Genomic DNA, 15,184 nt, shown 5'->3' with positions numbered 1-15,184 from the left:
GTAATGAATAGCAGAAAAAAATGTTGCACTCAGAACATTTGATCAGGGTCTTCACTTTACCCAAAAAGGTTAAAAAGGATGTTTAGATGTTTGTGCAAGAAAGCGAAATGAAGGTCTTTTGTAGTTGTTTATGAAACTAATGAATGTCTGTGTATGGTAATGTGCTGAATATTCTGAAATCCTTATATAAAAAATGGCTATAGATCCCGTGAATATAAACAATAGCTTCTAAATGTTTTATTACATGATGTACAGCTCCAAGTATCCATTTAATAAGGAAGCCAAAGCGTGTCTTCTTGATATTCCTCAGATCTCAGAAGAGTTTAAGACCTAACAAGAAGCTCACTTGACGTTAAACAAGTTGTCAGAGGCAATGGAGGCTTTAAAGGCCAGCCAAACAGCTGCACCAGATGGGATACCGTGTATACTGTTTGGCCTTTGGAGGTAAATTATATTACAGCAATAACTTAGAATAAATGTCTGTTTGAATTTAGTATCTGTGTGTGCGTGCGTGTCCTGCTACTCACTGGTTGAGGAAGGCGAACAGGTATCTCATGATGATGAGGGTTTTGTTCGGCAGAGATTTCAGAACTTTCTTAACGTGGATTGCTCGCTCCTGGAGGCTCTCCATCGCTGGAAAAGAACACAACCACAACACCCAGGACATTACTCACACAATCAAGCACATAAACACACACTCACACACACACACAGAGAAGAGGAGGAGAGACTTACAGACACAGGATATGATGTCATGGAAGACTTCCTTGGGGAAGAGGGCATGGTCCAGTCCTCTGAAGTAGAGCTTTAGGACGCCAGCGATGGAGTCCATGTCGTGGTCATTCTGGTCCCCTGCCAGCGGGTCCTCACCTATATCCGGACAAGAAGACAGAGGGAGCAGGAAGTGGGGGAGAAAAGATAATAAAAGCACTGTTTGTTGTTAAATGCTCAGGTGTCCTAATGGATGATAGTCTTACCTCTCTCAAACGCATTCTTGATGTCATTGACTTCCACCTGAGAGCCCGACACTCTGAAGATGCCCTCATGCTGCAGACCTACGTAGACATGAACATATTGTATATTCATTTCACACACATAGGATTGCATTACATTCAGAACATAACAAAAAAACATGACAGGATCGGTCAAAAAGCCACAGACTTATATAACGGACATCCCATCTAAAAAATAATATAAATAATGACAACAAGAAACACAAAAAATGATCAACAAAAAAACAACCAATCCATTAAAAAGCAAAAAAATACAAGAAAAACAATACAGGGGAAAACAAACAAAGAAAAAGTGTGATTACAATTGTTGTTTTTTTTCATTTATTAGTTTTCTGAGCTCTTTGGCCTTTCATATCTTTACTGTAGGATATCTGCTGAGAACTGGCCATATTTTATTTTGTAAAAAAGGAAGGTGAAGGTAAACAACCCATCTAGTCTTATATTTATCCAGTATTATATAAATACCTTTGGTTATAACATTTGAAGATTTGCAAATACACATTTGATCTATTGCCAGAGTTTGAAAAGGTTCCCACATTAATTTCATCCAGATCCAATCACACTTCAATGCGACCAATCAGTGCTCATAAAGAAGCTGATGCTAAACCTATCACTTCACTGGAGAGTTTCACTCACCATGGCGACTGATGAAGCGGATGCAGCTCTCCACCATCAGTGGAATGACTTCCCCAGACTCCTGCAACAGGAGGAGAGGCGTTACTCCACAAAGAGGAACACAGGGGGCCGGTGTGCACGTACAACAGTGCACATCTTGTCAGGAGGATTTGCGCACACACGTCTGCACATGCACATGCATCGGTGCACACGTTTATGTGTGTGATTAGGGGAAGGAGGGTTGGCACATTACCCAGCTGTTGCTAGGAGACAGAGCTTTTTCCTTTTACCTTTGTTTGTTTGGGGTTTAATGAGATCTCCGGGAGGTAAGGCTATGGAAGGTGTTTTGGCCGATTTATGTTCCTATTGTTACGGGAATCCCTGTGTGGTTTTGATATCTTTTAAAAAACAGACTTTTATTTGAAATACACAATCATTGATTTGTCTGTTAAGTAAGAGATGGGGGCCAAAAAAAACAAGCTACCCACAAGGGGGAGCCACAAACAAGAGGTTCCCCAATGGAGCAGTTGCTTTTGATCACTGATGTGTGGTTTCAAAATGCACAACAGTTCACCAAATGTAGTGAAAAATGTATATATACTGAGTTATAATATCTGAGGTTTGGAATAATAATCAAAGTATTGTCAACATCTAGATGCCTGTTCCTGCTGTGAGCAGAGGACACTGAGAAACATGTGGCGTGAGTTAATAACAAAGTTACAGCGTCTCTAACTGAGAGCCTGACAGTCGCTCAAAAACAAAGACGCACAGTTATGACAGATAATTACCTGCTTCCGTAGCGCCGAGTTTCTCCGTCCGCTACACAGAGGGTGAGAAAGAAATGTCACTCTGTCATTATGTCTCCGGAAGACAGTCTATTTATACCCTGCTAACGTATTTGTATACACACAGACACATTGAAAATATCCTTAAAGAGTGACAGGGGAAATAATACCCCTGGCTGCCAAGAAATCTATCTTAAATGCTGTTACGGTATATGCGAGTGTGTGTGTGTGTGTCTATGTGTGTGTGCATATTTCCTTTCTTTACCACACCTACCTGGCAAGGCAACAGTCACTCTTCTGACCTAAAGAGACAGGAAGAGGGGGAGGGAGAAAGAGAGAGAAAAAGAGTTATAGTAGAAGCAGGACACACAAGGAAACAGCTTCTGATGGACAGAAAACAAACTTCCCGACTGAGGACACACACACACACACACACACACACACACACACACTTTAGAAGAGGTTATCCTGTAAGGTTGTGGAAATGCACAACTAGCCCAGAGGAACCCCCGTAATACTTAAGACACACAGCTGCTTCCCCATATGGTCACTGTGACCTTTAACCACACACACACACACACACACACACACACACACACACACACACACACACACACACACACACACACACACACACACACACACACACACACACACACACACACACACACACACACACACACACACACACACACACACACACACACACACACACACACACACACACACACACACACACACACACACACACACACACACACACACACACACACACACCTTGTGATTATTAAATACATTAAACCCTCTCTGCTTCCCTGCATGAGGCCTGATGTGTCACATTAGACCACTCATCTCTCTGATCTGCTTCCTATTCCGCCTCAGGGCACCAAGCCTTTCCCTGAATCCATCTCCTCATACTGGGGGGGGGGGGCTCCCAGGACACACACTCACACAGGACACGTGGACAATGTCTTCAAAGCTATTAAGGACAGTCCCACTCACTCTCTCCCATGGTCTTGTCGATGAGGTCATGCTTGGCCTCCAGCTTGGTGATCAGGCTTCTGCCTTCCAGAAACTCCTTCAGCTTCTACAACACACACACACACACACACACACACACACACACACACACACACACACACACACACACACACACACACACACACACACACACACACACACACACACACACACACACACACACACACACACACACACACACACACACACACACACACACACACACACACACACACACACACACACACACACACACACACACACACACACAGGGGTTTTAGGTTATGCTCATCACATATAACAGACATATCAAGGATGGACACAACTAGCACTGACTGTGAAGTAAAACTGCTCCGTCTCCTGCTGATTGGCCCGTCGCTTGGCCAGACTGGGCTTGCTGAGATATGATTCGCTGAAGGTGGATTTGACCGACTCCATGCTGTTGCTGTGGTGGAAGCACTCGGAGACATCGTAGTCCTCCACTGTCACCATGTCTTGGATGGTGGACAGAGTAGCCTCCATGGTTTTCTTCACCTGATGGTTGGTAAGGAAGAGAAGAAGAGATAGAAAGTGAAGGCTGTGATTAACACACACGACAGCTGTTAAGGGGGGAAAGATGAAATATTAATATTAAGCAGGAAGATGTCTGACCTCTTCATTCTCAATCTTGAGTGTGGAGAGGCGGGACTGCAGCTGCTGACACCTCTGAAGCAGCTCGCTTTCCAGAGGCTGCTGGGCACACACCACTCCCCTCTACACACACAAATAAAGAACACAGATTAAAGACAGATGGCAAACAACTTGTGATGACAGCAACAAAAACAATCTTTTCACTGTGCAGCCTTAAAGGGAAACCCCAAAATCAAAAATACACGTTATAGATTATAAAAGCACGTTTCTGTCAGCTTGGTGATGCGATTGGCAGATGTAGAGAGTTCTTTCATGAGACTGCACTGATTATTTTGCGCACCTAGGTCATGATTTCTGTAGAGGGACATTGCTGTTGAGTTTTTCCAAATGCATTTTAATTTACTTAACATTAAAGGTGGGGTAGGTAAGTTTCAGAAACCGGCTCGAGATACACTTTTTGTTATATTGCATGGAATGCTCTTAACATCCCGATAGCAATGAATATCTTAAGTGCTTTGACAAAAAATCCATAAAAAAATGTCATCTGTAGAAGCCGTAATACTGTAAAAAGTACAACGGCCTACCTGCCTGTCAGCCTTCCATCGGGGCACAAACTTATCTCGTGCCCTCATTGGTCATGTGCGTGTTCGTGTGTGTTGGAGGAGGGGCTCTGTAAGGAAGTGGCAGATTTTCTCCGGTTGTGTATTTTCAAATTCTAGCGATCTCGAGCCGGTTTCTCAAACTTACCTACCCCACCTTTAATAGTATTTGTCCCATTATAAAAAATATAAAGGCAGACATATCAATAGCTGATATCTTGAATACTTGGCAACTCGCAACAACATGTTTTGATTTGTATTGATACATAGCAATACAGATTAAAGGAAAAACATGTATTTTTGATTTTGGGGTGAATTGTCTCTTCGGTCTTAAATCAGAAGTATTTATCCCTAAAGAGAAGACCCTCCTAATAGTGATTCAAGGACTACAGCTTTACCGTGTCTCCCATGTGGGACTGGAAGTCGAAGCGAGCGGGGGGGCAGAAGACGTTGTTGTAGGTCTCCATCAGTTTCTGTTTGTCCCCGTTGGCCTCCAGACTCTCTGCAGCCCCCTCCAGCGTCTCCATGCCGGAGTGTTTGGACGTCTCTACGTTCTGTTCTGCAGACAGGTACGTCCTCAGGGCTCGGTGCAGGCTGGCATGGTAGCCCAGGTCACAGCACTGTCACCCACAAACACACATAATAGAGATTACAGAGCTGCAGCAGATCCACCAGAGCAACTACAAGTGGAAACAGTAATGTTTAAATCTGCACACATCTTTTACGAGGGCAGCTGTTTTTGAGAGAGGAACAAAGTCATGCTACATAATACAAGACGACTTGAAATTTGATGCAAACACTTTTAAGAGAGCTACCTAAACCTTAATTCAACAACAAATCTGTGATCATTTCCTGCTTTTATGTGTAAGGTTTTTAAGTTGTTTCCTTTCTATCTCACAAATTAGCATCCGCCCTAAACAATATTATAGTTCGATTGCTGTTTACAGTTTGTTTATGTATTTTGTATTCGTCCCTATCAAATAAACCATAAATGAATACACAAAATAATTGCATAATCACACTTAGCATGCACACACTTGTTAAAAGACATGTGCACATTACAACACCACTCTGTTGCAAGGATTGGTGGGAAAGAGACAAGGAAGAGGAAACATGCAGCGAGGGGACCGGTCTACTGCCTTCATTAGGAGCACTGAAGCTAATGTGAAGAGACTGACCAAGGGGCCACCATCGGCTAGAGCACACACACACACACACACACACACACACACACACACACACACACACACACACACACACACACACACACACACACACACACACACACACACACACACACACACACACACACACACACACACACACACACACACACACACACACACACACACACACACACACACACACACACACACACACACACACACACTATGTCTACAAACGTTAGCTGCTCCCACAGAGTAACATGGTGTGCTTATACTCACGTCAATGATGTCGGAGAGGTCGTGGATGTAATATTTGAAGACACAGCTGTTGGTGGCCTCGAGAGCTAGCAGGTACTCATTCCTTGCCTTGATGGCCTTCAGCTTGTTCTCTGTGTACTTAGCTTGCCTCTGATAAAAGAGAGAGAGATGGAAACAATTAGAAAGTAGATGGAAGGGAAAACATATTTGAGAGGATGAAAAATATCCATAAAAGATGGTAATGATAAGTAAAGAGATGTAAGGAAAGAAGAGGGATAATAGGTGTTCGAATGAAACGCCTCTGTATTGATTTTGGATAATAGGAAGTGGAGAATCATGTAGCTGTGACCGGCTCTACTGTAGTGGACAAGGTTAGCAATAAGCCAGTCATGCACTCATAAATCTTTCATGAGACACTCGTCGTAAGTCAGAGTGACAACAGGTGGAGCACTCGGAGACAGATTTCCTCTCTCTACTCCCCTCACCTTCTCCTTCATTTTCTCGATTTTCTTGACACTGGAGCGCCTGACGGGCTTCTCGTCTGTCTTGATGCTGGACAAGGTGTCGGGGGAGCGCGGTGTCTGTCGGTCGGAGCGTCCCATCTGCTTCTCCTCCTGCTTCTCGGCATCCTTCAGCTTGGACTCTGCATTCATGCTGTCAGTGTTGTACATGTGGTACGTCTTCATCACCTGGGAAGCAACAAGAGTTGAGATTTGCAAGGACAGGAATGTGTGTGTTTTCCCCAGTGTGTGCCTTACTTCTGTTTTTGGCTCTGAACCAACTCGCATAACGAGGATAGTGAAGCATTGAGGCTTATTGCACAAACAGCACAGATTTTATTTTTGGGTCATTTGATAAATATGACCTAAAATTAGTTGAATAACCAGTTGTTTAATGTACATCACAACTATGCTTCGAGCCTTCGACATGGTGGCGAGAGTTTGACTTGGAGATTTAAACACATGAAGCGTGTGTGCACGTCAGCCTTATTCATGCGACCACTACCGGTCAGAGCGGTCATTAAACTGCTCTAACCCCGCCACAACACTGCAGACAAAAGCTCTATGAGTAAGCATGTGAGCGTCACTAAAACCAGATCTATTTCTATCTCTTACTATAATTACAGCATAAGAGCTGCTGTTATGGGCCAGGCTGAACTAAGCTACACAGTGGCTTGCTGCTCAGAGATGTGCTGTGAGAGGACGGACACACACCCACACCACACATTTTCTAATTAACTGAGATAGAAACTTCACTGATTTAAAATTGTATAAACTTGGCAGAAGTGGGGCACTTATTTATTTTAAACAATCTCAATTAGTCTGTTTTGTAGCTTTTTGGCCCATTGGGCAGCTGATTTACATTTTAAGCACAAAATAAATCCCCAATTTGAATGCTAACATTACGTAACCTTAACGTTAATTTGCCCAAAACACAGACCACAGCTGAGACTAACAGGAATGGTGTTAGCTCATAAACCAAATGACCGTACCAACTGAAAACGTAAAAAAATCTAAATAGATATTTTACGTCAATGTGTAGATTCGTGCTTCCTTCTGTGTGCTATTGCTTGGTAGAACTAGTGGTGCAGCTAAAGAAAAAGTCAGGGAATCCACATAATTTGGCTTCATCCTCTGGGGATCATAAACGTTCATTAAGTAGTTTTTTATGAGATATTTAAATCCTGACTAAAGTGGTAGACAAAACAAACAACAGCTGGCCAAGACGCTGGTGTAGCCAGAAATCCTAAATCGTTATAAGATGTAGCCAAATTGTCTGCTTTTTCTCCACATCGTGTCTTTGTGTAGTCTTTGAGTTTATTGCTGTAAGCTTATGTTATACATTGTACCTTTGTTTTTTGAAATGTGCTCTTTAAACAACTTTAAACATCCCTGTAGGTAAAAGACTGCTAACCCTAACACTACAACTGCAACGCTCTCCCCATTGAGATGCAAGATACTACAAAACATTAATACAAATCTACATATTTTGATTGCAATGTCAGTGATTTTTCTTACCGTGTAAAGCTCATTAAGAACTTTCATCAGGTCCTCTTGCAGCTGTACGCCAACCTCTTTGCTCTGAAAGGACAGAGAGAAAAAGACAGAATAAAATATCTGCTTCTACCCGGCCATCTCTCTGCCAACTAATGACATCCCTCCCGCTCAGTCGAACAACTGCAGCATCATCAATCAAGACTATATGTTCTGGCTAAATGAGAGTGGAGGAGTCTCATCTATCTCCAGATAGATGAGCAAGGCAGTAATGGACTTGATGGATGTGGACTCTAAGGAGGAAGATACTGATCTTTACACATTGGCAGGGAGGAGAAAAAGTCCCAGACAGAGAAGACAAAAAGACGACGGAGCCAAAGACAGAGGGCAAAATGACGAAGTTGCAAAAGATTAATAAAAAAAAACAGACAAAACAAGGAGGACAGGGAGTAATTCAGGCACTACCATTCTCCAGACATAACTGCCGGGAGCCACTAGTGACTGATGACTTCCCAGCAACCCACAGATCAGAAGACTACATTCACTTACACAAGCGTACATATTCACACTTGGTTTTACAATGACGCAAACACTAGTAAAAATAGAAACTTATCTGCACACACAAATACTGAAACAGAATTGACTTAAAATGACTGCACAGACGTTATAACTGTTTATGAAAATCATATTTTAATATTGACTATTCCGACGTTTTAACAGGCTAAGTTAAAGTGGACCCATCATGCTATATTTGAATAATATAGTGTAGGGCCATACCTTTATAAAACATGTCTGTGAAGTTTATTTTTCAAAATACCAAACAGATCATGCATTTTAGCCTTGCCTCATTATGCTCTATTTGCTATTTTTTAGCCCTGTTTTAGCAAGGGCTGAATCTGTGAGAAGTCTTCTTTGCTGCTTTTGTGGCAGACTACAGCGCCACCTACAGGCCTGGCATATGTACTACAGCGTCTCCAGCGTTTTCGAGCGGCAATGGTCGTGGCCGTGGCCCAACCCCCCATTCCCCTGATGGGTGGAGAGTTGCCCATATAGGCGGAGCACCCCTTTTCTGACGTCAGAACAATTCAAATCTGTATCAGCTCCGTTGCAGCCCCGTTCTTAGAGATTTGGGTATGGAGGAAAATAGAGGGTTGTGTTTTCTGACACTTGGTGAGTTCCCTGACACACCGGGGACACATATTCATGTATAAAAGACGTACAAAAGTGCATTTTGCATGATAGGTCCCCTTTAAGTCATGAGTAGTACGCAAGCAAATGAAAATAAATGAAGAGAATACGTTTTCCCTTAGAAAGCCACATTTTTTTACAATATACTTTTAATTTAATTGCACACTGTTTTGTTTTTTTAACGCGTATCTGTTTTTCTAAATCTGGAAATATCCATGTCTGATAGTATAATTTAAAATGTTGTTTGCGTTTATATGGCTGACAGGCCAGGATCAGCAAAGAGAGAGAAAAGGCTAAAAAAATGACAGTGATAGAGAATGGGAGAAGAAACAAGAGCCATCCTTTGTCGTTTAATAAATTATGAGAATGGCAGTAAAGTAAAGGATTGAAATCCAATTCTGTGTGTTTTTATTCATGCAACACATTATAAGATGTAGTTTCACATCTTTGTTTCACAATTGTCAAGTTACAGTTATTAATCTTACAAAGTTCAATTTTCAAGATATGATTAGGTTTATGAGATGAGGTGGTGCTGCTCATGGAAAACATTAAACCTGCAACAACACAAAAGGAGAGTTGTTTGGAGTTGCTTTAACTTGAAAGCAGACAGGTAAGAGAGCAGGGGAAATGCATGGGGGTAAAAAAGGGGAAGATAGTAAAGAATATGCAGCAAAAAAAGGTTTAGAGGAATGCAGAATGAAAGCAAGAACAGATTTCTCAAGTGTATGTTGCGCATCTGTCTTCTCTTGGAAGAGGGCACTGGAGGGCGGTGTAGTGGGAGTTTAGAGGTGAGCCGGTAAAGAAGAAGGGAAGGGTTGTAAGGTGAAAAGAGTCTCATGAAATATGGTTGGCAACATGTAGGAAAGTGGAGGGAGAAGAACATGTATGTGAAAAAGAAAAAAGAAAAAAACGGAAAGGAAGAAGCGTTCTAATAATAATTGTTTAAAGAACATTGTTTAAAGGTCATCTTCCAAACTGCTCTATTAAATACGTGAGGTCAATTAAAGAAGGTTAGAAAAATGCACAAGATTTTATTTCAAAGTAGTGCATCCGTTGATTGGATATTGAATACTGTAATAAGTACATGCAAGTGCATTTCTATATAGAGGAAGTATTATGGATACAAATAAAACGTAATTTATATTATTTAAACTATTTGTGAGAATTACAGAATGCAGCAACAGCAGGATGTGAGGAACAGAAGGGTAAAGCAGCAGGAGGGTTGGTCAGCAGAGGTAACAGGATAACGGAGGCTGTCCCGCCCACTTCTTTAAAGTGCTGTGTTAGGATCATAGGTGACAAACAGCCAGACTACAGACTGTCAAAAAGCAATGAGCCCTCCTATCTATCAACCGTGGATCTCGACCTTTCAACTTCTCATCTTGCCTGTGGTTGTCTGGCTGTCTCGGCATGAATGGTGACGAAGCTAGCACGCTCCGTTAGCCGCTGATGTCTGTGTACTCGTTAATACAGTTTGACTCATAAATGCTTCCTCGCCTTCAGTGACGAGATCTCTTAAACACTCCCGCTGCGTTAACAGGATCTTTCTGCACTGCTTTCCACACAGGCAGAGATGAACGTGATGACTTCTCTAACATGGGTGGTGGGGTTCGCTTTCATGAGTTGTGTGTGCTGTGCGTGTCATGGCCTCTGGCACTACTGGTATTCATGCCACTGACTGGAAATGTTATAAATGAACTAATTATCCACTTAATTAGCCATCAGAGCATTCTCTGTGTGTATGTGTGCAGCCTGTTTATGACCCAGACATGATGACGGCAACCTTCGTTCCAAAGAACAAGCACAATGAAATAAAAATAGAAATCAATGCCCGTGACTCGACCAAGAAAAAATGATTCTGGTGTTTTAGATGAGGCTGGAGGTTTGTGTGTGCATTTTCTCATGGCCTGCGCTCACACTGTAACTGTAGTTCAAAGACAACCTATCGGGTTGAACATCAGCACATTCCAGGCACAGACTGCTTCACTTTGCCTCTCACACAAACACTTATCTATCCAAATCTTGCTGAACTTGTGAGGCCTGCAACTGATTACAGTCTTTTCTTACACCCCATCCACACTTACCTTAAAATTAACCCTTAATATTAAACCTAAATGAGTACATTTGAAATTGTTCAAATGGTCATAAATCTTATTTAAGAAACATACATTTTCCCTTTTATTCATTAAGATGTTTAAGTAAGGGGGCATCATAAAACACACTTAATTTAAACTCAACAAAAAAGACAAGTTTAATGCAATTTGTTTAATTTGTATGTATGGAAAAACGTGCCAGATCTACACATGTTTCCCTACTGTCTCAAAGGAAGTAAATAGATTTTCCCCTGAAATGCTTATACTTACATTTCAGCTCTAAGCACTGATCCTTTGAAAAGAGAATGAACCAAAACACCTTGACCTTATAAAGATGTCGCACAGAACCAACAAGGATGCATACAAATCAAAACCAGAAAATTAAGTCTTTATACTAAACTGACTTCATATTTGAAATAAGACTCGCTCTGAGACCCTGCTGTTAAAACTAGAGTAGATAAGGGGTATAAAGCACAAACTGTACATACACGCTTGATTTCTGCAGTGTGGGGCATTAACCTGTGAATCTGGTCTAATGTGTTCAGCCTGGAGGTGAACACCTGTCTCCCTGGGGAAGAGCTCCGATCTCCAGAGAAATCTCTCTCCCCTCTTTCTGTTCTCCATCTCCCCCCCCCCCCCCCATGGTCCATTTCCCTCAGGTCCCTCTTAGTTCTGTTCTTCCTCTTCACCTCCTTTTTTCTCACCATCACCTTGCCTCATCTCCTTTCTCACAGAATATCCAGGCAAAGAGGAGAGGAGACATGAATGAGGCTACTGTATGAAACACAGACAACATAAACTCTCCTGGCCTGAGGTTCAGCTGAGCTTCCGTCAGTCAATAAATCAGACGAGACAGAAAACAGATGCTGGAGATGTAGAAGGACAGGGTAAAAAACATGACATGGATTCAGCACATTGGGCTTGAGTCCAACTGTGTGTGTGTGTGTGTGTGTGTGTGTGTGTGTGTGTGTGTGTGTGTGTGTGTGTGTGTGTGTTACCTTCTTAAAGAGGCGTCCTGAGTCCTCGCTGATCTGAGCGAAGCGGGGGATGATGTTGTTGAGGTAGAGGTCGGACAGAGTGGCGTGGTCGCGGCTCTCCCTCTTCACCTGAAGCAGCAGCAGGTTCCAGCAGTTCACAGGGGATAAGATGCTGTGCTCCTTCCTACACACGCAGAGAAACAGGAAGTCTTAAAATGTATTCAAAGCACTCCGAGCATCTTTTTTAGATAAATGACTAACATTAAGATCTTCTAATTTCCCCCCTTTCATCATGCTGATAGATGTGCACACAGGCCGGCGGTATGTAATATGTAGAGACACAAATACGGCGTACACTTTTCACACACTTTACTCTAGAGAGGTGGCAAAATGAGATAAAATACAGAGAACACACACACACACACACACACACACACACACACACACACACACACACACACACACACACACACACACACACACACACACACACACACACACACACACACACACACACACACACACACACACACACACACACACACACACACACACACACACACACACACACACACACACACACACACACACACACACACACACACACACACACCAAAGAGGGGATTCAGTCAGGGTACAAAGCTCAGCAGGAGGAGGTTAGACTCCCCCACAAGCACAGCTGTCACAGAAAGGAAATAGAGAAGATGAAAAGTGAGCAAAATGAAAGAGACAGATTTAAAGACGAATTATTCCACTAACTGTCTAATAGCTAAACAGTGTTGCATTGTCTTGGCTTCAAGTGGCCATAAAGCCATTGAACAAATGCAACCCTGTCAACAGCCAGCTTGCACAACAACACAACCTCTTTGTGTGTGTGTGTGTGTGTGTGTGTGTGTGTGTGTGTGTGTGTGTGTGTGTGTGTGTGTGTGTGTGTGTGTGTGTGTGTGTGTGTGTGTGTGTGTGTGTGTGTGTGTGTACAGTATGTGCTATGGATGATCTAGTGGGTAAAATGGATTATGAGTGTAAGTGGATGAAAGAAGGTCTTTGTGCCGTTGAGAGCAGCTTTAACGGGATAGACAGCAAAAAGCTGCGAGGCATTTAGCACACACACACACACACACACACACACACACACACACACACACACACACACACACACACACACACACACACACACACACACACACACACACACACACACACACACACACACACACACACACACACACACACACACACACACACACACACACACACACACACACACACACACACACACACACACACACACACACACACACACACACACACACACACACACACACACACACACACACACACACACACACACAGAGAGAGACACAGACAGACAGACAGACAGACAGATATGGGGTCAGGAAAAGTAGAACAAGTGACCCAAGCATCCACAAGGTCAGACAGACAGAGACAGTCTTTGACCGAAGGGTATAGAGTGGGGGTTTTGTCTGTGGGGAGGAGTGTGTATGTGTGTGTGGGAAAGCAGGGCCTGATGGTGACAGTGATGTGATTCGCTGGTACTGGCTGTCGCTGGTCATATGGTCAAATGACTGTGTAATAATACAAATGAGTTCAAGAACAATAGGGGAAAAAAGGCACCTACACAATACAAATAGTGAACTCTCCTTGAATCGTATGCTAATTTTGAACATCAGTCATGGGGACACATGGTCATGGTCTGCCTCAATTTCTGCATCAACTTCTCTCTGCCTCCTTTCCTGTCTGTCAGTCCTCACCAGTTGCACAACCTTTTTTCCACCCAAATAGCAGGATCTCAGTTCCTCTATTTACTCAAGAACCTCCATGTGACATGTCACCCTCGGCCCACCAGTGATTGCCATGGTGATGGCACTGCAGCAACAAGGTAAAATATCACCCACTGTAACTCACTGTGACCCCGCGCTGCCAGAAGGTAAACACTTAAATGTCACTGGCCCTCTGAAGGTCACGTGATCACATTTTGGGAACAGAGTCCATCCTCAGGTCAGGTGCTGCCGGGGACTCACAGTGAAGGGAAATGCTAAATGGTCTTCTACGTTCAAGATCAAAAGGCTTAGCATTGCACAGGGCATCACTGCTGGAGGCCTTTTTCTTCAACTGGCGCAAGTCTAACAGTTAAGTAAACATGTAGTATTACCGCTCTGTTGAGGCAGTATATACACTTGGTAGTTGAACAAGACTTGAAATGTTTGTCTTTTTAAGCACTGTTTATTGGAGATGTTTTTCTGTGACTGTTGTGTTGTAGCTCTCTGTCTACCGGGCCATTTTCGTTCCTACCCTCACCTCTGGTCATGAAGGATGGGTCATGACCGAAAGAACGAGATCGCGGATACAAGCGGCCGAGATGGGTTTTCTCCGCAGGGTGGCTGGTGTCTCTCTTAGGGATAAGGTGAGAAGTTCGGTCATCCGAGAGGGACTCGGAGTTGAGCCGCTCGGAGTTGAGCCGCTCCTCCTTCGCGTCGAAAGGAACCAGTTGAGGTGGTTCGGGCACCTAGTTAGGATGCCACCTGGGCACCTCCCTAGGGAGGTGTTCCAGGCACGTCCAGCTGGGAAGAGACCAAGGGGTAGACCTAGGACCAGGTGGAGGGATTATATCTCTTCGCTGGCCTGGGAGCACCTTGGGATCCCTCAGTCAGAGCTGGTTGATGTCGCCAGGGAAAAGAAGGTTTGGGGCTCTCTACCCCCTGCTACCCCCGCGACCCGACCACGGACAAGCGGGAGAAGATGGATGGATGGATGGATGTTGTGAAATAAAAGACCTGAAAATCTGAAATAAACCTTTTTTTTTGTAAGAGCTAGAAAAATATAAA

At 43.3% G+C, this 15,184-nt stretch overlaps 1 protein-coding gene across 4 annotated transcripts in view; it reads right to left on the bottom strand.

Annotated features, from left to right (window-relative positions):
• The window catches only part of srgap2 (SLIT-ROBO Rho GTPase activating protein 2), a 65,937-nt gene that overhangs the window by 9,274 nt on the left and 41,479 nt on the right, over positions 1 to 15,184 (bottom strand). For all 4 annotated transcript variants that reach the window (XM_034082306.1, XM_034082307.1, XM_034082309.1 and 1 more), the window contains exons 3-16: positions 12,360 to 12,522; positions 8,105 to 8,167; positions 6,572 to 6,775; positions 6,108 to 6,236; positions 5,061 to 5,282; positions 4,085 to 4,186; positions 3,770 to 3,967; positions 3,416 to 3,500; positions 2,688 to 2,715; positions 2,417 to 2,447; positions 1,650 to 1,710; positions 978 to 1,055; positions 736 to 870; positions 528 to 633 (exon numbers count right to left, since the gene is read on the bottom strand). In XM_034082306.1, the coding sequence (XP_033938197.1) occupies positions 528 to 633; positions 736 to 870; positions 978 to 1,055; positions 1,650 to 1,710; positions 2,417 to 2,447; positions 2,688 to 2,715; positions 3,416 to 3,500; positions 3,770 to 3,967; positions 4,085 to 4,186; positions 5,061 to 5,282; positions 6,108 to 6,236; positions 6,572 to 6,775; positions 8,105 to 8,167; positions 12,360 to 12,522 (1,605 nt within the window). The remainder of the gene's footprint in view (positions 1 to 527; positions 634 to 735; positions 871 to 977; positions 1,056 to 1,649; positions 1,711 to 2,416; positions 2,448 to 2,687; positions 2,716 to 3,415; positions 3,501 to 3,769; positions 3,968 to 4,084; positions 4,187 to 5,060; positions 5,283 to 6,107; positions 6,237 to 6,571; positions 6,776 to 8,104; positions 8,168 to 12,359; positions 12,523 to 15,184) is intronic.

The sequence above is a fragment of the Pseudochaenichthys georgianus genome, chromosome 5, assembly GCF_902827115.2.
Source record: "Pseudochaenichthys georgianus chromosome 5, fPseGeo1.2, whole genome shotgun sequence".
Classification (NCBI taxonomy): domain Eukaryota; kingdom Metazoa; phylum Chordata; class Actinopteri; order Perciformes; family Channichthyidae; genus Pseudochaenichthys; species Pseudochaenichthys georgianus.
Note: the sequence above shows the minus strand (reverse complement) of the source record. Positions and strands in the feature narration are given on the sequence as shown.